Source organism: Bos taurus, chromosome 3 (assembly GCF_002263795.3).
Source record: "Bos taurus isolate L1 Dominette 01449 registration number 42190680 breed Hereford chromosome 3, ARS-UCD2.0, whole genome shotgun sequence".
Classification (NCBI taxonomy): Eukaryota; Metazoa; Chordata; class Mammalia; order Artiodactyla; family Bovidae; genus Bos; species Bos taurus.
In genome coordinates, this window is record NC_037330.1 from 13039781 (window position 1) to 13065290 (window position 25510).

Sequence of the window (25510 nt, forward strand, 5' to 3'; positions counted from 1 at the left end):
ATCATGGGAGCCAATTAAGAGATAGATAGCTATGTATATATATGATTTGTATTTCTATTTGTATTTTGGTTATGTTAAATATTCAACTTTTTTCTACACAGAACTACAAAATTTATAGACTGTCCTTCTGGTCTTCCCTCTGCCACTCTCCTCCCAGTTGCACAGATGTGCTCAGGTACTTGGTACCTGACAGTGACTGAGGAATCCAGCTGCTCTCAACACGATGCAATGAATGTCCCAGTAAAGTCAATGTGTTGAACATAAAGGTTCTGATGGGACCACAGCTTCCTCCTGTGCAACGGAATATACAGATGCATGACTCTCTGGATTTGAACCCTGTATCTGAAGTTGTCCAGTGGTCTCTGGGGAGGAGTCCCTGGTAGGGGTACTTGGTGGAGAAAAGGGCACTGGCTGGGGAATACTGGTTATGCCTATGGCCTTGGTCAAGTAATAATAACAGTAATAGCTTTATTGAGTATTGTTTGGACCAGATTCTGTGCTCAAACCTTTATAAAGGCCTTTATTTTAGAAAGGAGGCCTCAGCAGCCATGCCAAACATGCAGGTGGTATTTGCATGACATAAGGAATAATGAACTGCTAGGTGTGAAGGATAGGCCTGGAACCTGTGAGAGTCTGTTTTTCCAGGAAGCCTTGGGATGCAAGCAGCAATTGCCATATATTGCTCTAATGGCACATAGCATGAGGTCAGCAGAGGACAATTTACATCAATAATTCACGGGCAACTTTTGGCCATGGGGCTCCAGAGACTCTTAGAGACCTGCAGGAAGTTTGATAGTCTCTACAGTGAAGGAGAGTCTGGGGACACTAATAGGAGTGCCTGTCGTATTGTGATTTGGACAGACTCTAGAGCCATTTCTTGTAAGGGGTCACATACAGAGTGGGCTGCTTTGTGAGTAAGAACAGAAATGGGCTTCAGAAAATTTGTAAACACATTATACATTGCTTTCAGAACCAAAAATGCCTAAAAGATGTTGGGCTTTTTTTAATGTCATGAGTGCTGAAAGGGTCAATTGTTGTTTCTTGATTGTGTAGGGGTGGAGCAACCCTTGACTTCCTAAATAATTTTGAGAAACTTAACCAAAGTGGAAGGATCTTACACTGTGTGGAGCAATGGTCCAACTCTTTGTGAGTTCCTTTGTGAGGATCTGTAGGTCCCGAATGAGTGTGTCAAATGGGTTAGTATTCTCCCTTCTGGGCATATATCTAAAAGCTTTGGAATCAGGATCTTGAAGAGATATCTGAACTCCCATAATTGTTGTAGCATTATTCTCAATAACCAAAATATGGAGACAACTCGAATATCCACCAATAGGTAAATAAATAAAGGAAATGTGAATACTTATTTTTAAGGCTGGAGTATTATTAAGCCTTAAAAAAGGATGAAATCCTACTACTTGGAATAACATGGATGCACCTGTAAGGCACTATGCTCAATGAAATAAGCCAGGCACAGAATGACATATACTGCATGTTCTGGGCTTCCCTGGTGGCTTCAGATGGTAAAGAATCCACCTGCAATGCAGGAGACTTGGGTTCAGTTTCTGGGTTGGGAAGATCCCCTGGAGAAGGGAATGGCTACCCACTCCAATATTCTTGCCTGAAGAATTCCATGGACAAATGAGCCTAGTGGGCTATAGTCCGCAAAGAGTCAGACACAACTGAGCAAGTAACACTTTTTTACTTTCACATAGAGTTGCACAAGATGAATATGTTCCAGAGACCTGTTGTAAAATGGAGTGCCTATAATTAACAATAAGGTAAATTTTGTTAAGAGGGTAAATATCTCATGTTAAACATTATTATGCACATACATACATATATGCACACCCTAAAAGGACACAAGAAACTTGCAGAAGTGATGAAAATGTTTATTGCCTGGGCTGTGGTGAAGATAACAAAAGTGTATACATGCGTTCAAACTCACCTATTTGTATTTATTGATTACATATAGTTTCTCATATCAATTATACCTCAGTAAAGCTGGAATGAGGAGTCAAACATCAAAAATGGAATCATACTCTTTATCACATGGAAGCTTGAACGCCCCCTGTCCCTTCTTAACCCAAAGAAGGCTCTGGCTGCTCCTCAATGTGGGCTCTGACAGAAAATTTCCAGCTAGAAGTCATGTATGTACCCTTCCTCAGTCATGTAAATGCAGCGTCAACAGGGTCCTTCAGGACCTAGATTAATCAGAAAGGTGCTTTTCCCATGCTTGAAAAAAGGAAAAGTCAGTTGCTGAAAGGTGGGACAAAACCAGGGTCTACGGTGGCAGACGCGCGAGTGGGCCTCCTTAGCCTCCTGGCTGTGCCACACTCTGGGGAGTGGCCATGTGTGGATGGTGGTTTCTCAGGCATCTGGGAATGGCTATAGCAATGACTTCTTAGGGAGTTGCAAGTGAGTGTGTCCAAGGGATTGGTTTTTCTCCCCACTGTAGTGAAGCGCTCTGGAGCAGCTGCCCAGGAGCCTCTGCTTCCACCCCTATGCCTCATCCTTGGCATTGAGGGACAGTCTTGCCATCCTCCCCTCCCCCACAGACTGTGAGAAAATCATGAGCACCTTCAGACCACCTTTGCCGCTTCACCTTCCTACTCCTGTCCTTGACAGTGAGACCTAGACTTCTAACCCAGGTGACTCTGTGATCACTGACTGGGGTTGCTGTGACACTGCCTACCACAGCCAGAACCTCCTCTGCTTCAGGCCTGCTGCTTTCCCACATCTGCCATGTTGGGACAGGGCTGGGGAGCAGTGGGAGCAGGAAGAGCTTTCACTTGGAGGGCCCTGGTCTGATTTGTACGAGGAGGAGGGCACACAAGTGCCTTGAGAAGGGCAGCCACTTCTCATGACTCAGAGTCACTCATGGCTGCAACAGAACTTGCACCTTCCTCTGCACACTGGAAGGAGTCCCTCAGCAGACAGAATGCCTCACCTGGAATGTCAACATATGGAACTGGGATAGGCTGACTTGGATTTCTTTTCCTCAAGACATTGGAGATTCTAATATACTCAGAATCCTGTGGATACATAATAGAGGGAGTTGAAGCTCAGAGAGGGTTAGTGTGGACTTCTGTCCCCTCCTGTTACTGATATGTGAGCACTGCATCCTGAGACCAGTTGGTCTGGTTGTGTCATGACTAGTTTGGAAGGGCCCTTCCCATGCAGCAAATCTCATGCATCTCTTCTCAGTCTACCCCTCAAGGACCTATGTCAGGCTGTTCACCTCGTATTGAGGGCATGCTCTGTGGGGAGTATGATGAAAGCACAGATAAAACTGCCTCCCGGGCTAGACAAACAGCAGGAAGATGTGGGATGTGGACAAGAACAGACATTAAGGAAGAGCCTTAAATTTGGAACGAGGCTGACCTGAATAGTCCAGGTAGAAAAGGGCGCTATGCTGACCCCACTGATGTAGGTCTTGAAGATGACCCCTTTGGGTCATATCAAGAGTTGCTGAAGGGACTAAAATGCTTCAACCTGAAGAAGCAGGCCACAAGACACCTTCCTCATGAAGTCTTTGCCGATTGCACCAGCCAGAAGTGACCTCTCCCTCTTCTGAACTTCTTTGTATATTTTTTCTTACATAAAAGTTTCAGGTATTTTAGCTTTATAATGACATAGCTCCATATTAGATCTCTACCCATCAGTGTGAATGTGATTCTCTAGGGTATGGTTCCCCAGGGATTTTTGAGCCTTAGGTCTAGAGACCTTTCAGATCTAAATTTTTAAGCCCAACTGTACTGAAGGCTCCCTTTGTATGTCTCAAAGTCATCACACACTCAATCAGTTCAAAATTGAGCACCTAAGCCTGATCTTCCTTGAGTGTCTCCTACCCTAGCAAATGATGCATCCTTGCTATCACCCTTGACATCTTTTTCTACCTCAACTCCATAGCCAACTGATCAGTGAGTCTTCTCAATTTTACTTTCTAAATATCTGTTAAATACATTAATTTTATTTATGCCCTTTATCTGTTTTTTTCCACAGTATTTCCACTTCCTCTCTCTCCCTTATGTCTGTTAATTCTTCAAAATGTTTATTTTGTACTATAGGCTTGATTCCTTTCTTAATCTCTTTGAACAGGTGAAGTGAAGTCACTCAGTCATGTCCGACTCTTTGTGACCCCATGGACTGTAGCCCACCAGGCTCCTCCATCCATGGAATTTTCTAGGCAAGAGTACTGGAGTGGGTTGCCATTTCCTTCTCCAGGGGATCTAGTCCACACATATACCCTGATGAGGAAGTCTCCCCATAAAACAGTTTAGTATTTTCCCCAGCTTGAGTCTTTGTAAGTTTTGCCTATTTTTTTTTATTTTTTTAATTTAATTTAATTTAATTTTTTTAACTTTACAATATTGTATTGGTTTTGCCATATATCAACATGAATCTGCCACAGGTATACACATGTTCCCCATCCTGAACCCTCCTCCCTCCCCGTACCATCCCTCTGGGTCATCCCAGTGCACCAGCCCCAAGCACCCAGTGTCATGCATCGAACCTGGACTGGCGACGTTGTCTCTGGTTGTAAGAATTCACTTCCATCCCCGTGCATAATGCAGGCCTGGATTCCAAATTCTCACATTACTCTCATAGAACAGGGCAAGTTTCAGTCCACATACTGGTCCCCCAGAACAAAAGACACACACTCTCTTACACTAATTCTCCCAACTTCTCATGTAACTTTTCACAGCATCCCTACAAGTTCAAGGCCACACTAATATTTCATCCCCACTTACAGACGTATAACTTTGGCCTCTAAGGTATATTTCTGAGTCTGATAACCCCTTGGGACACAAGAATTTCTAATTCCACTCAGCTCTTCAACACTGAATTCCTTCTTGTTTCTGAATTTAAGTAGCATAATTTAAACATTTTAATTACATTTAATCAAGTCTGGGGCTTCCCTTGTGGTTCAGCTGGTAAAGAATCCTTTTGCAATGTGGGAGACCTGGGTTCGACCCTTGGGTTGGGAAAATCCCCTGGAGAAGGGAAAGGCTATCCACTCCAGTATTCTGGCCTAGAGAATTCCATGGACTATATAGTCCATGGGGTCGCAAAGTGTTGGACACAAGTGAGCTACTTTCACTTTTCAATCAAGTTTGGCTGTGTGGTTAGAGTTTAAGGAGAAGCTCCTGAGTTAATGTATCTTATTCTCTGGAGAATTCCGAAGTTTAATCATTGTTCCTTACACCCTCCAACATAGGGCTGAGACAGTCATTGCTTCAGGCAGAGGCCAGAACTCCACTGAGGATGCAAATCTCTGTTCATCCTTTGACTTCCAAAATAGGCAAGAGCCATATTTTATTGATAGAACAAAAGAGACTTGTGTGCTCCAAAATCAGACAGTAGACTAAGAAAAGAGAGTTCATTTGGCAAGTCACAAACTTAAAAGATGCCAGGTAAGACATCAGAGTGGTTTTATACATATATCTGGAAGTAAGTAAATGTTAAAAACGCATTAAGGATGAACCTATAATTAAAAATTAAAAGGAATGTGGTATGTCATTCCCTAGGGGCTCAACAGAAAGTGAGGAGCAAGTCAGGTGATAGGAACTCCAGATAAGAGGAGCAGGAATGCAAATCAGAAGCAGCATGGGTCCACTTCTTTGATAGGATAGTACTTCCTCCTAGGGATTCATGTTTAGTAAATTGAGCCTCATGTGTTTGGGCAATAAAGGGCTTCTCTAGAAGCACTACAAGGTCCCTTTAGCTTGTGTTCCATGTTGGGGAGATTCAGATGTTCTCAAGGTTTCTTATAAGGGAGATGAGGTGCTGAGAAGGGGCCATAGGCCAGAAAGTGCCTGAGTTCAGAATAAGAAAGGTCAGAGTACAGGGGCCTCACTCCAGAGGAGACTGTGGCAGGAACCAAGGTCATCACCAGTGTTACCCACACTTGCCCCAGACAAGCAGGAGTAGCCACATCTACAGAAAATGCAGCAGAAGTAGAATGAGACCCAGACCAGGGCAAAGTTCCCTGGCAAAGGCCCACAAGGATCAGAGAGAACAGCCAAATAAACTGAGCTCTCTCCCCAACTCCGCAGGCACAGGGAAGCAGTGAGGAACAGTAAGGAGGGTGGTGGTTGACTCTTCCTATTGTGGCAATCAAGCTCTTGGGTTCTCTGGGTGTGACAGCATTTAGGTTGCTGGTTGTTCCTCTCACAGGGCATTTTCATAAGTCCCTTGGATGCCTCTCCTCTCCCATGCTGGGGATCTCACCTACCCTGTCATAGGTGACACTCTCAGGACAGCCACCTATGTCATTCTCTTTGGTTCTTGTGTTGGCTGGTCTGTTTCCATAGGCTCTCTTTGTTGGGAACCTATTGCCTCTCCAGATGCCCTTCTTGTCACAGTTCTTTTAAGACCCTACTTCTAGTCGATTAAAAGCATGTTCATTTAGCTCATCAATGTGTTTGCAGTTTCTTTCCAATTAGAAACCAACACCTGAATACTGCAGGCTGTTTCTACAGCATCTCATCCCTTCATTTTCTCAGGTGTAAATCAGACACCTGTCCAGTGCATCCCCAAACTGCAGGGAACACACATCCAGCTCTTAGAATGGTCTCACTGAAGCCTCTGTCACCATGTGGAGGTGAGAGGCAGGTACCCCTCAGATTAAAAGGGGACTTACGCAGCACAGCTCTCTCCAAAGCCATTCTCTTCCCCTTTATCTCCAAATCCTAACCTTATGTCTTCAGTTTGGTTGAGAGAGGGTTAAGAATCTCAAATGAGTTTTCAGAACCTTCTTTAAAAATTCTACAGATGAAAAAAGTATATGCCTAAGAAGTTTCATTACACTGTCCAAGTGCTAGAGAGATTGTGAAGGTTCTTTTTTTTTTTTTTTAAACTTTACATAATTGTATTAGTTTTGCCAAATATCAAAATGAATCCGCCACTGGTATACATGTGTTCCCCATCCTGAACCCTCCTCCCTCCTCCCTCCCCATACCATCCCTCTGGGTCGTCCCAGTGCTCTAGCCCCAAGCATCCAGTATCGTGCATCGAACCTGGACTGGCATCTCGTTTCATACATGATATTTTACATGTTTCAATGCCATTCTCCCAAATCTTTTATTTGTTAATATAAATGTATTTTCCCCATTGGTTGGATGGTATCACTGATTCAATGGACATGAACCTGGGCAAACTCCAGGAGATGGTGGGAGACAGGGAAGCCTGGCATGCTGCAGTTAGTCCATGGGGTCATGAAGAGTCAGACATGACTTGGTGACTGAACAACAACAACAAATTTCCCCATATGTTATTTTATTAATTTTTTTTTAATATTTATGTATTTGGCTATGCCAGGTCCTGGTTGCAGCATGTGGGCTCTTTAGTTGTGGCATGTGGGATCTAGTTCCCTGAGCAGGGTCAAACCTGGACCCCTTGCATTGGGAGTGCAGAGTCTAAGCAACTAGAGCACCAGGAAAGTCCCATAAAGTTTCTGAAAATGCATGTGGAGGGCAAACATGTGATTTCAGCTGTGTGTGGTGACAGTTGGGGGGTACCACAGATGAAAAAGAGCTGACAGACTGGCTGTCCACACTTCTCTAAACTGAGATTTGGTACTGCTTTCTCATTATATAATTTTGAAAACTATTTCACGTCTCTAAGGCCTCAGTTTCTTTAGCTGTGAAAAGCCCTGTCTTCCCAGTTGACTGCGCAGAACGGCATGATATTGGGTGAGTAACAGTCTCTCGAAATACAATAATAAGCTTTTGTTCCCTCTTGCCCCTTTCCCAGATCCTGGCTGAGTAACAGTGCATCACAACAGGCTGGTGCAATGGTCACCCTGCACCACAGGGCCACAGAGGACCTGAAGATGACTTGGATAATCAAGGGCCCCCCAGGGAGCTGGAGCAGAAGAACCTGGGACCAAGCTCTGAGTCTGCCCCTGAGCCAGCCCCAACTCCAGTCTCACCTGTGTGGTCAGTGACCATGTGGACCAGAAAACTGCCACCTTGGGGAGCTCTGTTTGGGATCAAAAGCATGCCGAGCAAAGTGAGTGTGCCCACACTTAGATTAATTTTATCAATTCATATTTTTCTAGAAAGTATCCATTTAATGAAGATTTAAAATTAAATAGACAGTAATTAAGAACTACATTCTCTTAAGAGTTTCTCTAGTTATTATTGTTGCTTTGCTGTTTTAAATGTGAAATCTTGCTGAAAGGGTAAGTGATAAATTAGGTGACGCTTCCAGCCTTGAGAGCCACGGGATCCCACTAACCAGTTTGTTGGGTGAAAAGCAAAAGCAATTCGGTGGCTCATCTAGTGACAAATGGTGTATTGAGGGAGTATCTTCACCCTCCACATCCTCAACTACAATTTGGAAATGAGAAATAGGATGGGTATTTTAGAGGGATTATTTTTTACTTTTAGAGATTAAATAAAACACTATATATCTGGATCACAGGACAGATACAGCAATTCCCATTGATATCAAGGAAAGTCTTATTCTTACATATGCCCATAACCAAAAAATGTCAATCAGAAGGATGGTTAATAAGAAATGGGGCATAAAGAGAGATGGATGACAGAAGCAAACAAAATGTTCCATCAGGCTGGCAGGAGAATTCTATGCCCTGGGCGCTTAGGTCCTACCATGAAGATGAAGAGCTCAGATGAGAAGGCCTTTGGAATCCACACCAGCAGCATCTGCTCACCTGCCCCAAGTCAGTGCTCCCCAAGTAGTCCAGTGGTACCTCGGCTTCCAGTGTGGCCTATCTTTGGGAAGAGGATGACTTGGTCAGGCTAACAGGAATACCCATCTGAGTTAGCAAGTATACTTCCCACTGTAAATTAATAAATAAACTTTCTTGTTTTGTTTAACCAGGGTCATTTCACATCTATTATCAAGAGTTTGCACCCACAAGGCAAAAGGGTGAAATGGAGATTCTGGGTTTTGGCTCAGGACCTACATGTCAGACTCTGAACCTTGGTGAACACATTGAAGTGCAACTGATCTTTGAATCGTATGGGTTTGAACTGCTAGGTCCATAGGTACACGGTGATTTTCTTCAATAAATGTGTACAACAGTACACATGATCTGTGGTTGCTTGAACCAGTGGATGTGGAACTGTGAATACAGAGGTGTGACTATAAAGTTCTATGGTGAATTTTTGACTGTTCAGGGAGTGGGAGCCCCCTATGTTGCTCAAGAGTCAACTGTAATGACAAACTGTAGGGTTTTGTCATTCATTCATTCCTTAGCTCAATCTATTAGAAACAAAAGGCACGTTGAGAAACACTTTGGAAAACACATTCACAGACTTTCTTTGCCATGTACATTCCCATTTGAATTTCATGAAGACTTCATGTAGGCCCAAGGTTTCAGTTCTCAAACCTGATCAAACATCTAATGAGTATTTCAAAATATAAGTGCACTGGGATGACCCAGAGGGATGGGATGGGGAGGGAGGTGGGAGGGTGTTGGGGAGGGAGGAGGGAGGGGAGGTTCAGGATGAGGGAAAAAATAAAAAATAAAATATAAGTGGTGCCCAGTTTCAGGATACAGTCCAAGCATCTGTTCATTAAAGTTCTCTAGTTGATTTACTGAACATCCTGGGTTGTGAGCAATACATGGGGAGTGTCCATTTGGATAAAAAAATCAGACCAAAATGTTTGCTTTGCCTGAACTATATAGACTGATGTAGACCTGTTAGGGGTTATTTCAATAAAGATCCTGAAGCCGTAAATCAATAAAATAGAAGTGGAAATAAGCATAAGTTCGTTAGCTGGTTTAGATGATAAAGTTCTTGTTGGCATATATGCAGCTTTATCTATCTGAAGCGTTTCTTATCATGTCACTTCACTGTTCAAAAATTTTAATAGATAATTTTTTTAGTTAGTGTTGTAAAGAAACTAATGATATAGAAAAGGAGACAGACCACAGAAGTTAGCTACTGTTAAATTCTTGACATACTAACTGTTGGAACACTTCATCCCCACATAAACATATTTTTATATATTTATAATGTAGGCTAATACCATGCATATTCCATAACTAATTGACTATTTCATGGGAAACTTTCCATTCAAATATATAAGGATATAATTAACTCTTCTTAGTACACAAATAGTATTCCATCATATGGAGAAAATATACTTTATTTCACCAGTATTTAGTGGTCAAGAGCTTCAGAATCCAACTCCAAGATTCCAGTTCCAGCTCTGCCATCTATTAGTTATGTGACTTGAGTAAATTCATTGATTTACCAGTGTAGCCATTTCCTGGGAATAATAATGGTATTTGCATTACAGGATGGCAGTTTATATTTTGAGGCCTCAATATGTACTATCTACAGCCCAGAATAACTAACTTACCCTGTTACACTAGCTATGGAGAAAAATAGCACATGGAGAAGGGAGGAGGTCACCAGAAAGAGTTTGCAGTTTTATATAGGGAGGTCAGTGTAGGTCTTACTGAGAAGTTTGCATCTATAAAAAGACTTGAAGGAGGTCAGGGAATGAGACATCGATACCTAGAAGGAGAGAATTCTAGAGAGGAAGGAGCATGCATGGAGTATTGAAGGACTGGCAGGAAGCCCAGTATCTGTTAGTGGATTAAGGAAGGAGAGGTGTGAGGGAGAGGAGGCCAGCTGATACAAAATCTTCCAGATAAAGTGGAAGTTTTGAGCAACAAGGAATGTGATGCAACTTAGGTTTTGAAAAGATTCATCTGGATGACATTATGAAAATAGACATTAAAGGATTAAGGATAAAAGTGGGAGACTCTGAGGCCACTATAATAATCCAAGTGAGAAATGATGATGAAATTGGACCAGGGAGGTGATAAGAGGCATTTTGTTATAAACATATTTTTTCATATAGATATACAAAAATAAGTATTCAACTATATATAGAATGTTGAGCTATCAGTATTTTCTGAGAGTGAAAAAGAAATGAAAATGAAGAAAAAAGAAGGAAGTCAAGGATGACACCCAAGTTTTATGGCCAGAACAAAGGGAAGGACTGAGGTGACATTTGGAGGGATAGGAAACTGTAGGAAGCATGTTTGGGGAGTCTGAGTTTAACCATGTCAAGATGGAGATGTCTGTTATACATGCAAGCAGAAATGTCAAGTAAACAGTTGGATATTCACACTGGAGTTCAGGGGACAGATTACGTCTCTAAGTCCTTTTTACCAGATAAGGTCATATAGTCACAAGATTACTGCATGGCCAGAGCATCAAACAGAAATGAGTGTAGACAGTGAAGCGAGGTGGTCTGGGTATGAACCTTGGTTATTCCAAAATTTAGAGGTTGGAAAGATACTGATAAAGAAAACTACAGAGCAACCACCCAGTAGTAGAAAATAGCAAAGTGAAAACAATATTTCCAGGAAATATATATCCACTGTGGCTGAGAACTTATGGGAAATGAGGATTGAGAATTGACCACTAAATTTAACAATGTGGAGTTCCCTGGTGACTGGAAAAAAAGCAGACTCAATGGAGACATAGGGTCATTGCATAACAAGAAAGAATTCAAGAGAGAAAGAAATTTCTTCAAATAAGGTCAATATGCTCATGAAAACATGTTCAGCATGAATCATTTGAGAAATGTAATTCAGAACCACAATGAGATACCACTTCATCAGCACTGGGGTGGATACAATCTAAAAATAACAAGAGTTGGCCATAAAGCGGAGAAATTCTCACACACTGCTAGTGGAACTGCAAAAATGGTGGTGGAAGATGGGGATGAAAGAAGTGGAGAATGGAGTACAGGAAGATTTATGAGGGATAGCACAGTGGAATTTGGTAACTGATTGGGTGTCCAGAATGACAGAGAAAGGAATCAAAATGAGTGAAATTATTATCGCCTATATAACTGATCGTGCCTATAAGTGATCATGCCTATATAACTTACACTCATGAGAACTTCTGTAAAATACTTAGTATCTCTGGATTTTAATTTTTCATTTGTACATTGGAGATTTCAGCATCACACAGTTCTTGAATGAAATTATGAATAATAATGGAAAGGGAAGCTGACTTGAGAACAGAGATGCTGAAATCCACAACACACCTTGTATAAGAGGAAGGAACTCCCATAAGACCCAAGAAGAAGCAGCTCTGCTTCAAATGTCTCCTCTGAACCAGAGCACAGGGCCTGTTATTGCATGTCTCCCACCCACATCTCCCACTCCATTGTCCTCTTAAGGAACAACTCCCCTTTTACCCACCAACTGCTCCACTCATCATCAGGATGAACTCATTCAAGTTGAGGCACTTGAGTCAGAACCAGGAAACTTGGAAGAGGAACAAATGGAAGATACTCTTTTCTGAATACTCTAGGATTCCAAGAACTTCATTGACCATGTGGCAAAGGAAAAGATACAAATGCTGGAGTTACCTAGGTTTGAATTTAACAATTTGCTCTGCTACCAACTATTTTGGGATATTAGTTGCTTGTCCTACAAAATAGGAATAGTAATTGCAACCCCATGGACTGTAGCCTACCAGGCTCCTCCATCCATGGGATTTTCCAGGCAAGAATACTGGAGTGGGTTGCCATTTCCTTCTCTAGGGGATCTTCCTGACACAGAGATTGAACCCAGATCTCCCACATTGTAGGCAGACACTTTACCATCTGAGCCACTAGGGAAGTCCAGGAATAAATAGTAATATCTACTCTAAAAGAGTCATATCAATGTATGGCAAAACCAATACAATATTGTAAAGTAATTAGCCTCCAAAAAAATAATAAATAAATAAAAATTTAAAAATAAGAGAGTTCTTATAAGAAGAAATAATATTTATAAAATTCATGGGACAAAAGCTGGTTCAATATAGGTTTGGAATGTTGAGTTCCCTTCTTTTTTCTTTTTTGTCTTATGCTTTGGGAATCGAGGTGGGTGGGAGGGGGGGTCAATGGATGGTCACATCTCACACTGCTTCTGGACTGATGGCACTGATATCAGCCATGACCGGTCACCTAGGATTCCAGTGAGAGAAGTCATCTTTTTCCCTCTCAGCCTGCTGTTCAGCCTGACAATAAACAGGCTGGAAACAGCCTTATTAAGGAAACTCTGCTTCTTCCTCATCCAGCAGGATCCTAGCATTGCTTCTTATTGCTCAAGATTTTAGTTCAGAACTTTTCTTTCTGAGGTCAGAAATGAAGAAGCTGAGATTGCTAAGCTGGGTGGGAAACCAAGAGATTCAAGAATGCAGGCCAGAAGACAAAAGGATCATAGTACCAGAGTGAGTTCATCTCCAACTCAAGAGCTGGAATGGAAGGCAGGAGACAGAGGCTTTGAGGAGAGGACGACCCCCAGGAAGAGTAGAAGATCCCATACAATACAGTGCAGGTGACATCAGGTCCTCAAGCAATCCTGATTAGGCAGGATTGTTGGGGTTCATCACGTCCATCTTTGCTTCCTTGTGGACTTACTACCAGAAACACCTTCGGTAGATGCTGTGCTCTGAGATCAATCTGCTGAGTTCCTGTGGTAGTTGAGAGGAAGAATAGCTCAGACAATTCACAAAGAGAGATGCTTGTCTCTTTGGCACTGGCCTCCTAAAGCCATGACACCCTCCTGAGGGAGCTCTAGGTGATGCAGGCAGGGAAAACTGATGACCAACCCAAGTCAAACTATGGCAGCCAAATTGGGCATGTCAATTGTGTCCAAAAAAGTTAGATGTGGGAGAGACCATTTCCAAATCTTTGGGTACATGTAGACCATGTGGCCTGGAAGGGGGTCTAGGATTGGGTGGAATGCTAGGATTCCAACAGGCAGGGACAGGAGTAAGGGGCAGGGAGGGAGCCATCATTTCAGGCAGAAGTATGTGAGTGACCAAACAGGAGGCTGACTAGGATCTGAGGCCAGCAGGTTGTGGGGGATGAGGGTCAGCAGAAGAGGCAGGAGAGGGCTGGTTCACACCTTCTCACAAGCTTCACTTCTCACAGCAGGTTCATTAGAGAACGTGTGTGTGTATTGGGGAGGGGGTAACACACTGCACTTCCATTCTAATGACTGCCACACTAGACAGGAATGCCCTGAAGCTGCTTTTCTAAGGACTCAAATCCCAACCTAGGTGCTTGAAGGGCCAGAAACTGTACACATTCTACCCACTCCACAGGAGGTGGATTTGAGGTCCACGAGCTGAAGCTGAGGTTAGTTAGTACTAGTGATCAGGAACAAGGGCTGGACCACTGTATAAAGTGCACTGGCTATCCCCCCATCACACATACCAACAAATAGATACACACACAAGTACATTGCCCGACATACAACTTTTGCCCTACATAAGGGGCAAAGGAAACCTCAGGCCAGTCTTTTATAAGCTCCCACCTACCCATGCTGCCTCCACAGATGCCCAACTCAGCACCCAGCACCAAAGCCTAACCTTGTCCTCTGTAGTCTGGTCAACTGTCTCCACGCCTGGGCTTGAGTGCTGAGAAAGATACACATCAACCGCACAGCAGAGGCTGTGGGGATTATCATGTGCAGGAAGGTCCTCTTTGAGAAGTTTCAGGAGAAGAGGGGCTAGGCGCTGGGTCAGTGATGGAAGAAGAGCTCTCATCCTGCAGGGTGAGGATCTTGAGTGGGAAGACAGCTGGGGAAGTCGACACAGGTTGTGAGAAGGCCACATGCGCACAGGGACTTAAGGGCGGGAGGGTCACGGGGCAGCTGGAGCTGGACCAGAGCTGGGAGACGCAGATGTCTTCAGGAATCAAGCGCCGAGTGGAGGTGTCCTAGTAGTTCCGATTCTTCTGCTTTCTCCAATTAAAGTATCTTCATGGCCTCCCTTTCTGGCTTGCAGACCTCACTGTAGACAGTACTAGACGCCTTTTCTTCTAAATGTTGTTTATCAACACCCTAGGAATTGAAGTCAGAGAGTTTCTAAAAAAGATGAGAGAGGTCCTAGAGTGACCCAGAAGGAAGCTGTGCTGTTGACAAGAAATGCATGTGAATTCCCCCAAAGTGGCCAGCACTACACTGGCCCCAAGTTTTAAATTTTCTTAGTAAATACCACTGACGATCTTGAAAGAGTCAGAGACAGATGGGCCAGGAACAGCAGATGACTGGGTTGACAGACCCAGGAGATAGACCCACTAGATCCCAGACTGGGCTCAGCTCCCATTCTCACCTTGTGTGCGGCAGACTCCTGCTGGCTCAGCTCCGCATAGTGGAGGCCACCATCATTGTCCCTCTGATCCTCCTGAACTTCTACACCTGTGTCATACACAGAGTGGAGCTTGAACCTCAGCCTTGAAAGCATATAATTTCCCCCATGGCAATGAACCCAAAGCCAAGCCCACACCCACCTTCCCCTTCTGCATTGATATTCCTTGAGCAGCAAAATGCAGGAGGAAGGCAACCAAGGGTTCAGGGCAGGAGGGGGGACCTGGGGCAAGAAGTAGAAATGCAACCTGCCTCTTCCAGTCGTCATCTTCCTCTTCTTCACACAGGTCTTCCAAAGGAACAGTCCAATTACGCAGATCAACAGGATAATCACGACAGTCCCTATGATGCCTGACAGGGTCTTATCATCATTGTTTCCAGGTGAATCTGTTTTCCTCACACAGAAAGAATAAAGAAAGTTAATGCAAACAGAACTTGAGACACCCGTTGCTGAGGAAAGATACAGAAGAACAAGTGGAGAGGTCTGAAGCTAAAGAGGAAGGGGAAAGGCAGTATCATTAACTCAAGGTCCTGAGCTTCTGCTTGATGCCAGGGACACTGAGATAAACAATACAGGTCACCCTGGGGGAGATGGAGAAAATACCAAAGTCTTCCAGCTAGAGAGACAGCAGTGCAGTATAAGTTAACACCTTGTACACTGGTCTTCATGGAGGGCCTCCCAGAGGAGGTGATGCATAAACTTCACCTCTGAGGGAGGAGTAGGAGTTTACCAGAAATTCAGGCTGGGCACAGCTTTCCAGAAAGGAGACATAGCTATGTCAAATCTGTAGCCCTGAGGGTTGCAATCATTCCCGATCAGCAGGCAGGAGAGGGACAAGACAAGGACAAGCAGGGTGACGATGATCAGAGAGAAGAGAGCCTCTATCCAGAGGGTCTTATGGGTCATGCTGAGTGTTGAACTTTATCTGAGACTCCAGAATGGAACAAAGGGAAAGGTATCATGAGATTTTAAGTGATGCTGACATATCAGCTCCCACCAGCAGCTCATGGGGGATGGGTTAGAGGGGCTAGACTGCACACAGGATACCAGGTCATTTATTCACTCAGTGAAATACTGAGTGTGAATAGTGCCAGAAGCTTTGTTTGGCATAAGAATTCAAAGGAAAACAAGACATGTCCTTTGCCCTTAAGGTGTTCCAAGCTATGGAAAAGACAAACCCATCAATAGCATTGCTATTCAGTGTGGGGTGGCCATGGACTGTGCCTTAAAGCAGATGATGCCTGAGGCAAGATGGTTACAGCAGCTGCAGTGCCTGTGCAACATGAGATTGAGGCATCTTTTGTTCAAACTTGATTCATAACAGAACTATAACCAAGTGCAGGACATTGGTTATATGCCTGTGACCTGAGGGAAATCCTTCAATAGGAATAAGCAAGGAACTCTTGATTTGGGAGGTTTGATGTGGAAACAGCATTTCCAGAGGCTCAGAAGCTTGCAACTTCAGGACACATTCGGGGAAGCCAAGCAAACAATTCAGTGTGAAGTGTGTGAGGTAAGGAACATGGGCAGAGGAGCTTTGCAGCCCTGAATTCTGCAGGGAATCCCTGGGTCAGACTCCTACAGATGATATAGACCAATCACAAAATCCAGTTGTTTTTCAAAAGACTACAGTGGATGACACACTATGGATAATGGATGAGGTAGGAGAAGGGCTAGAAAGCTATTGCCCTGGGCCAGACCTGACACTGCCCTGCAGCATCTGGGAGGGAAGGAGTGTGCAGAGGGCAACAGGCAGGCAGGTGCAGGCAGCAGGGAGCATGGGTCAGGGGAGGGGTGAGCCCTCAGGGACATACATCTCTAGGGAATGCTTTTGCTGCTGCAGCCCCAGCTCTCTTGGCCTCCCCCACACCACACCTGCTCTACCTCCAGGGCCAGCTGGAACTGAGAGTTGCTCATCTGGAGGTGAACTGACTTGATTTGCATCAAAAACAAATTCCTTTTTTCTTGGGGAAAAAGAGGGGGTAGAGAGGCAGGCATGGACTTGAGAGACAGTTAATGCAGACATGAGCTGACTATACCTCCCAGGCTCCTGAAAGGGGTGACCTGGTAGGAAGGTGGTGCTAATAACATGGTGGGGAGAAAAGTCCAGAGCCCCTAGTTCTCAGAGTGCCTCTCCCTTCTGACAGGTGCACTCACCAGAGACACAGACTTCTCCAAGGCCTAAGGTGGCAGTTTTCTGGTCCACCTGGTTGCTGACCATACAGGTCAAGCTGCCACTGGGCTGGCTCACAGGCAGGCACAGAGTCAGGTTCCAGGACTTGGAGGGTAGTTCTGATGTCACTCTCTGCTCCAGCTCCCTGGGAAGGTCCTTGATCTCCCAGGTCACCTTCAGGTCCTTTGTATCCCCTGGGGCTGTGCACTCCAGAGTGGCATTGCACCAGCCTGGTGTGAAGGATGCTGACTTGACAAGGATCTTAGGAACGGGTACAGTTTCTGGGAAAGGAGGGACAAAAGAAAGGAGCTCACATGATTGGAGAACATTCCAGTCTGTGCATTCTCATCCATTATCTAACTGAAACCCTGGCATTCTCCCTTTAATGATAGTGAATGCATTATATAGATAAACAGAATTTGCCCAGTACTTAATACATAGCAAATGACAATAAAGAGGGGAGCCACTGAATTAAGCCATATGTGATTTCACTAGATTGTGTGCATGTTGAGGAAGCGTTAAACATCTCCAACAAGAAAATAAAGCCTGATCCCACCTTCCCAAGACCAATTATTTCTAAGAAAATGGGGCTCCTTCTAGACATGGAGGACGTCTCAGACAGAAGGGCTAATCACAGATCAGGAACTTGGCCTCTTCTTCTGCTCAGATAATGCCTGGGATTTTATAGCCTGTAGAGAAGAAGACGCCTGGTCAGAGCTGGGAGCCCAGAGAAAGGTTCTGTGCTCCGAATAGTGGAGACATGTGTGGGAGACGCGGTGGCAGTGTCAACTACAGATTGGCACTTGCTGTCTCCCTCTACAAGGGTCAAATCATGTGCTGCTGTAGCTGCTGACTGTCACACCCCCCTGGAGGAGTTCAGGGTGGAGAGAAGAGATGAGGCAGTCTGTGCTGGTGTGGGAGAGAGGGGACTGGCAGGACATGTCTTCAGATAGCTCGATATTTTCAGGAGCCTATTTTATGAGCCAAATTCTGGTATCTCATGATATCTAGAAAATCACTAAAATCCTTCTTGGTGGTGACTACTCCTGGTGACTAGAAAAAGCTTCTGGAGACTAGTATAAAACTTCTGGGAAAAAAAATGTTCGTATTGCTTATAGTCCTCCTTCACCAGGGTCACATATACACTGACATTTCCCTCTCACTGGAGCAGTTTCTCAGAGCTATCTGGGGTGCTGTCTCCTAGGCTGCCATCCTCATATTGCTCCAAATAAAAACTTAATTCATAGCTCAAACGTTGTGCATTTTTTTAAGTCTATAGTAGCAACTAGGAGAATCCCAGGGACGGGGGAGTCTCATGGGTTGCCGTCTCTGGGGTTGCACAGAGTTGGACACGACTGAAGCGACTTAGCAGCAGCAGCAGCAACTAGGAATCGTAAGTCTGAGTCTGGTTAGAACATGCCACTGAACTTGAGAAGTGACACACTGATAAGTGTGACACTGATAAGTGTCACAGGGGGACCTAAAGCAGCAATAGTCACTCTCTCACAGCAGATATTTTCTTATGAAGGCAGGGACTTTCGGGAAAGAAAGTGTTGGCTAAGTGAGGCTCTCTGGAAGTGCTCCCGTGTAACCATTCTCCTACATCTACCCCAGGCTTCTAGAGCTGGATTGCTGGAGTCTTTGTGAGTGAGGCTGGCCTTGGACTGGCACTGAGTTAAAGGGGAAGAGGCACTGACTACACATGAATTTCTGGATTATGGTAGGTGAATCAGTTCAGTTCAGTCGCTCAGTCGTGTCCGACTCTTTGCGACCCCATGAATCAAAGCATGCCAGGCCTCCCTGTCCATCACCAACTCCCAGAGTTCACCTCCTGGAGTTCACTCAGACTCATGTCCATTGAGTCAGTGATGCCATCTAGTCATCTCATCCTTTGTCGTCCCCTTCTCCTCCTGACCCCAATCTCTCCCAGCATGAGTCTTTTCCAATGAGTCAACTCTTTGCATGAGGTGGCCAAAGTATTGGAGTTTCAGCTTCAGCATCAGTCCTTCCAAAGAACACCCAGGGCTGATCTCCTTTAGAATGGACTGGTTGGATCTCCTTGCAGTCCAAGGGACTCTCAAGAGTCTTCTCCAACACCACAGTTCAAAAGCATCAATTCTTCGGTGCTCAGCCTTCTTCACAGTCCAACTCTCACATCCATACATGACCACTGGAAAAACCATAGCCTTGACTAGATGGACCTTTGTTGGCAAAGTAATATCTCTGCTGGTAGGTGAATAATGGGCCCCAATACTTCCATGTCCAATCCTCAGAACCTATGACTATGATAGGTTACAGGGCAAAGTGGAATTAAGGTAAAAGAATTAAGGTGCTAATCAGCTGGCTTCAAAATAAGGAGATTGTTCTGATTACCTGGTTGGGACCAATGCAATCACAGGGGTCCTTAGAAATGGAAGAAAGAAGAGTAAGGGGGTCAAAGGTGTTAGAATGTAAGAAGAATTGGTCCCACTATTGCCAGCTTTGAAGGTAGAGGAAGGTGGTCATAGCCAAGTGACGCAAGCAACCACTAGAAGTGGGAAATACAAGTAAATGAGTTTTCTTCTGGGACCTCTATAGAGGAACACAGTCCTGCCAACAACTCAACTTCGGCCCAGTGAGACCTATGTCTGACTTCTGACCTAGAGCCTAGTAAGATAGAAGATTTGTGCTGTGCTCAGGCTCCAAATGAAAGCAGCATTATAGCAGCAACAGATAAGCAATACACACATTAAATAAACCTAGACATATAAAGAACAACAATTCCTATGGCAATATAATTTCCCCAAATTTCCATTCTCCTCTCCCAAAATTCTAAAGTGGTTTTATCCCTGGAGTGAATCTCAACTCCTCTCACCATTTGCAGTAAACCCACTTACCCTAATTCAAGGGAGAAAATAGTCTGAACGCTGATGTCTGGAAGGGATCCTGAAAAATGGGGCCTAGCTGACACTCCTAGCTCAAAAGAAGGAGGGAAGCCATGGTGAGGAGGTGTCGCTTACCATAGACAGTGAGGAGGAAAACCTGGTTTAATTCTATTCCTCTAGTGAAGCTGGCTCGAGCCCGGTACTGCCCACTGTCCTCTAGGGTCAGGTTATCAATCCTCAGGAACAGGATGTTAGGCACATGGACCCTGTGCTGGTACTTGTCCTGGAGGCTGACCCAGGTTGGGGTGTCTGCCCCACGGCGGACTCGCAGCATGACGCTGTAGTTTAACTCAGGGCCAAAGCCCCATGAGACCTCCTCTGGGTCAGCTTTTTGATTCTTGGTCACATGAAACAACACAGAACCTCCTCGGATCCTCGGCAGGGTAACAAGTCCAGAATCCTGAACTCCAGGACCAGGTGCTGCAGAATTCTCGACCCCAGTGCAGCAGACACCTAGGGCACAGGTAGGACACAGGAACCACAATTTTTTTTTTTCAGTAACAATAAATGAGAAAACTACATAACCTACATTTTAAATGAAATTCATCCAATATACTCCCTTGATTCTTAGGAGGCAGCCTAGTAAAGTGGATTTAAGCAATTTTAGAATTAAATCCTGGTTCTAGGGAATTGTTACCTTGAGGAGGTAACTTAAATTTTCTAATTTGGAGTTTCCCCACCTACCTCATAAATTGAATGGGATCATGGAGCTTCCCTGATAGCTCAGTTGGTAAAGAATCTGCCTGCAACGCAGGAGACCTGGGTTCGATCCCTGGGTTGGGAAGATCCCCTGGAGAAGGGAAAGGCTCCCCATTCCAGTATTCTGGTCTGGAGAATTCCATAGACTGTATAGTCCATGGGGTCACAAACAGTCAGACACAACTGAGTGATTTCCACTTTCACCTTCATGTATCAAAAAAACCTAGCAGATTTTCTGTCAATACCAAATGCATAACTGTAGGATTAGCTTCTTAATTGTTGTCCCCTTGTGTTCACATCCTTTTGTAATGCCCTCCCCTGGTGAGTGGGATACATCTAGTGATTGGCTTCCAAGGAATAGACTAGAGCAGACATGATGGATGTCACTCAGTGATACTAGGTTATACAAGACTGTGACTTCCCTCTTGCTTACACACACATCCTCTCTTTCACACTCTCTCTCTCTTGCTCACTCTGAGGAATCCAGCTGCCATGTTGTCAGCTGCCTAAAGAGGGGCCCACATGACAAGAAACTGAGGGAGCCTCTGGCCAATATCTAGAGAGGAACTGGGACCCTCAGCCCAACAGCCACAGGAACTGCTTCCCAGCAGCAATCTCTTGAGAGATCTTGGAATCATAGCTTGCCCAGTGGACCATGGGCTGATGCAGCCCCAGCCCCAGCTAAGACTCTAACTTCAGTCTGGGAGACCTTGAGTCAGAGGACCTAGCTGATCCAACCCTAAGCCCTGACCCACAGAAACTGTGAGACTGAGATTATACCCAGTGGTGTTTAAGGTACTACGTTTTGTGGCGATTTGTTACACAGCAATAGATACCTAACACAAATATGAAGACTGCTATCCTTCCTGCTCTTTCCAGGCAGTGCAGTAGTCAGGAAACTACAGGCTGTGCTGTGTAACAGTTACAATACCTCAGGGTCTTCAAATAAGGGGAGTCTATAGTCCCCACCACAGGTCCCATGAGAAAGTGAGGGAGAGGCCCTGTCATTCATGGAGGAAACTCCAGCTTCTTGTAGCTGCACCCATGGAACTCACAGCATCTTCATAGGCTCCCAGCCCCACAGCAGGAGGGGAGAGAGGAGAATCACACAGGGGTTTCACTGAAACTGTCCACAAGTAGCGTGCTCTCTGCTCATGTTTTTCGACCAGCACTCGTGACAAGTCCCTGGCTACCTGCAAAGGACTAGAATATGAGGGGGAGAGCAAGTGATCATTTAAAGAGCTCTACTGTCCCTGCCACCAAGACAACACTTCCCAATCAGTCCCTGCCAGGCCACAGTGGGCCTTCCTCAGGCACTTTCCTGGAGAGCTGTGACCAGTGGGCACATTTGCTGCAGGGCCACCACCTCCTGAGCCCACCTTCCCTCTTCAGACATAGGCCCAAGGGACCTGATATCCTCTACCCTTTCTGGGGATGAAGTAGGACAGAACAGGATGAGGGAAAGTCCCTTACCCTGAAAAGATGATCAATCTGCTTCTTCCAGCAGGTCAGGATGCACCTGCTGGTCTAAGTTCCTCTCTAGATGTTGGCCAGAGGCTCCCTCAGTTTCTTGTCAGCCTTCCACAGTTCCAGTCCTCTTTCCAATTCAATAAATTCTCACCATTTCAGACCTGTCTCCCTCTGGCTATACTTATTCTCATTTCTGGCTCTCACTGGAAGCAGAGAATAACTCATGACAGTGTTCATATGCCTAAGGATTTCAGATATTTCTTTGTATTCATTTACTCAGTCATCTTCTCCAGGTCAGGCCTTAGGGGACATCTATCCAGGGCTCCCCCACCCCGGCACAGAGCAGGAGACTCCCCAGGGGGTGAACCTGTCCTGGGTCACACAGGGCAGAGCCACACCTGGCACCGGGGCTGCCCACTCCCAGCCCAGGGCTTCTCCCCTGCAGGAGCTCCCACCAGCTCTCCACCTGTCCCTGACCTCCCCAGGAGCTCCCCTTCCAGCACTACTGTCTGATCACCAGGGTCTGAGAAGCTCCTGAAGGCTCATCCTCCAACTTTCCTGTCCTGAGAAAGGGGAGGCAAGTACTTAGAGGGGTTTAGCAGGGCAGGGACTTCTGGCCAGCTGAGGGTTAACCAGCAGCCTGTCCAAACTCCATACTTGCTGGAAAAACAGGAACCAGAGAGAGAGGAAGCTCAGCCCTGAGAGGCAGGGAGAATCTACCCGGGGCAGATGGTGAGCTGAGCTATGAGGAAGGCAGAAGAAGACTTGGAAAGAGAAGGAAGGGAGTGAGAGATGTGATCTCCAAAAGTTCTAATCCTGAAGAAGAAAATAAAGCCAGTTAGAGTGTGGTTACAAACAAGATAGAGTTTATTTAAATAATATAAAATTTAATAGTTGTGAATCAATTTACAATTTTGTCCATTTTCCCTCTCTTTCTTTTATGTAATCTTCCAACCACAGAGCCTATGGAGAAAACTCTAAATAACATAACTTATTTTCAAGTTAAATAAAATTGAAGGGAAGAGAAGAGAAGCTCTATATTTTACTGTTACCTTATAAAGTTACATTACTGAAAAGGAGGTAAGGTTTTACAAAGCTCATTCTTAATTCAAGACATCTGTTTATAAAGTCTATAATTCATTAAATTTCATACAGTTCCTGAAAGTTCATTTAGTGGCTGGAATACTGAAAAATAATTTTTTTTAAACTTTAATTAAAAATAAAAGCTTAAACAATTAAAGCTTTCCAACTTTCTCCAGAATTCATAATTCCTTGGGCATTAGTGTTTACTCATTAATTTTTAATTTTCTCACACATAATCAGATAGTCCCCAGGAAGTCACATATATAATTTGGGTTTTGTCCAGTCTGTAGCTCACTTTTCACTTAACTCTGCATAGTTTTCTATGTCTCTTTCCCTTCTTTCCTCCTCTAGTTCACTCACTTAAGAGCCCACATTACCAGTCTACTCTTCCCTTAGTTTCGTCATATTCTTACAACAGGTGGTATACAGAAACCCTTAAATTTGAGAGGCTGCTGTTCCTTTTACAAAAGCAGAATTTCATTTCATTGTATTTAACATCCTGCATCTTGCCTAAGAAATCAAGACTACAGTTGCTTTCTCCATCTCAGACACAGGGTTCTAGTCAACCTCCTCCTCCACAGGGCAGCTGCACAGACTGTCAGGTTCCCTCTGAGTTGTTCCCCAGCCCGTCCAAGGCAAAGAGCCAGCTTCTTAGCCTCTTCCCCTCTCTGCAGGCAGCTCCTGGTTCACCCAGCTTCACATTTCTGCTGCAGAGACAGACTTACCTTCCTAGAAATGTTTTCCTTAATGTAGTGAAGGCTGCCTGAGCTCAGGTGTCTCAGATTCACCACAACAAGAAGATTATTTTGTTCTTCTTTTCACCCCAGGTCTCTAAACCAAAGGCTCTGCATTTGCTAAATAATGGCAGAGATGTTTTGTCTTTTTGTTCACCAAGGACATAGGACATGGAAAGAGCACCCTGCCTCCCTGCTCCCCCCAGAGGCCCTCCCTCCCAGGAGCCCGGATCACTCACTGAGGAGGAAGCTGGTGAATCCTAGGAGCCTGGAGGCCCCGCAGAGGCGGGGGTCTTCTGAGCAGGGCCCCATCACAGGCTGCCTGCCAGCCTGTGAGGCCGCAGAGAAGCATCTAGGAAGAGAAGAAAGAGAGGAGGAGTGTCATTCAAAGGACACTCCTGTTTTCTCCACCCTTAGGGCGGGGCTAACATGTTTTAGTTCATGGGATTGCAAAGAGTCGGACATGACTGAGCGAATGAACTGAACTGAACTGAACATGTTCTAAATGGATAGCCCACCAGCCTGTACTAAACCACTTGGAGGTTTCCTATTAATTTCACCAGCACCTACATTAAGACCTCAGCAAACAGTTGCAGAGTAAATGTATAAACAACTCCACTGTATTGCAGATACCCCAACCCTGTGATCATATCACTCTGATAAACTCTGGAAAAAAATTTCCCAACATATCAGCCACTGTCCCATTCCACTATGCGGCCTCAAGCAAGTCACCTGAGTCCACTCTGTGCTTTCGGAAACTGCTCTGCTGCATCTCAGACAAGAGAATATCCAATACTGCTCTATTTCCTCCAACCCCATCTAGTTAGGGGGGAATGAATCCTTTGGTCAGAAACTTCTGTAAGGAGTTAAAATCCAGGCAACTCGCCCTCTGGTCACTGTAGGGGTGATGAGGAGAGCAAGCCTCATATTTTTCCTCTACTCTTGGAAGTACTGTGAGGACTGTGTGGATCTGCTCCAGGGCTGGGGAGGGAGGAGGAGCCTAGAGAAACAGCAATGCAGTTACAGGCCAGGGTCACTGGGAGAGAGCCAGACAACAAATATTCCAACATTCCATGCTGGCAGAACACCAGGGACTTTTTCAAAATCCAGATATCTAAGGTCAATTCAACATGTCAGCCAGCTAGCCTGTGTAGCTGGAAAGCTGAATCTTTATCAACACCCCCAACTTGTCTAGGTCTTACTACAAATTTCAAATTTATAGATTTATGAAAGACAGATATCATTACAATTATCCTCCTGTTTGGCACATGTGGAAACAGG

The 25510-nt window shown here is 44.8% G+C and overlaps 1 protein-coding gene and 1 long non-coding RNA gene across 4 annotated transcripts; both read right to left on the minus strand.

Annotated features, from left to right (window-relative positions):
• Positions 1–1868: 1868 nt before the first annotated feature.
• Positions 1869–24579, minus strand: LOC784007 (T-lymphocyte surface antigen Ly-9). 3 transcript variants are annotated; one of them, XM_015461876.3, is made up of 6 exons: positions 24469–24579; positions 20319–20696; positions 17304–17600; positions 15398–15532; positions 15111–15196; positions 1869–8738 (listed from the first exon to the last, which is right to left on the minus strand). In XM_015461876.3, the coding sequence occupies exons 1-6, from the start codon at positions 24539–24541 to the stop codon at positions 8688–8690; spliced, it is 1020 nt and encodes a 339-aa protein (XP_015317362.1). In that variant the 5' UTR covers positions 24542–24579; the 3' UTR covers positions 1869–8687. The 3 variants fall into 3 exon arrangements, with proteins under 3 accessions (XP_015317362.1, XP_010801141.1, XP_010801142.1); XM_010802839.4 differs by having other exon boundaries at positions 1869–14839; XM_010802840.4 differs by lacking the exon at positions 1869–8738 and adding an exon at positions 14825–14863.
• Positions 21477–24214, minus strand: LOC112445939 (uncharacterized). Its single transcript, XR_003033935.1, has 2 exons — positions 22416–24214; positions 21477–22145 (listed from the first exon to the last, which is right to left on the minus strand). It is a non-coding gene; the product is annotated as an uncharacterized lncRNA (long non-coding RNA).
• Positions 24580–25510: the final 931 nt, after the last annotated feature.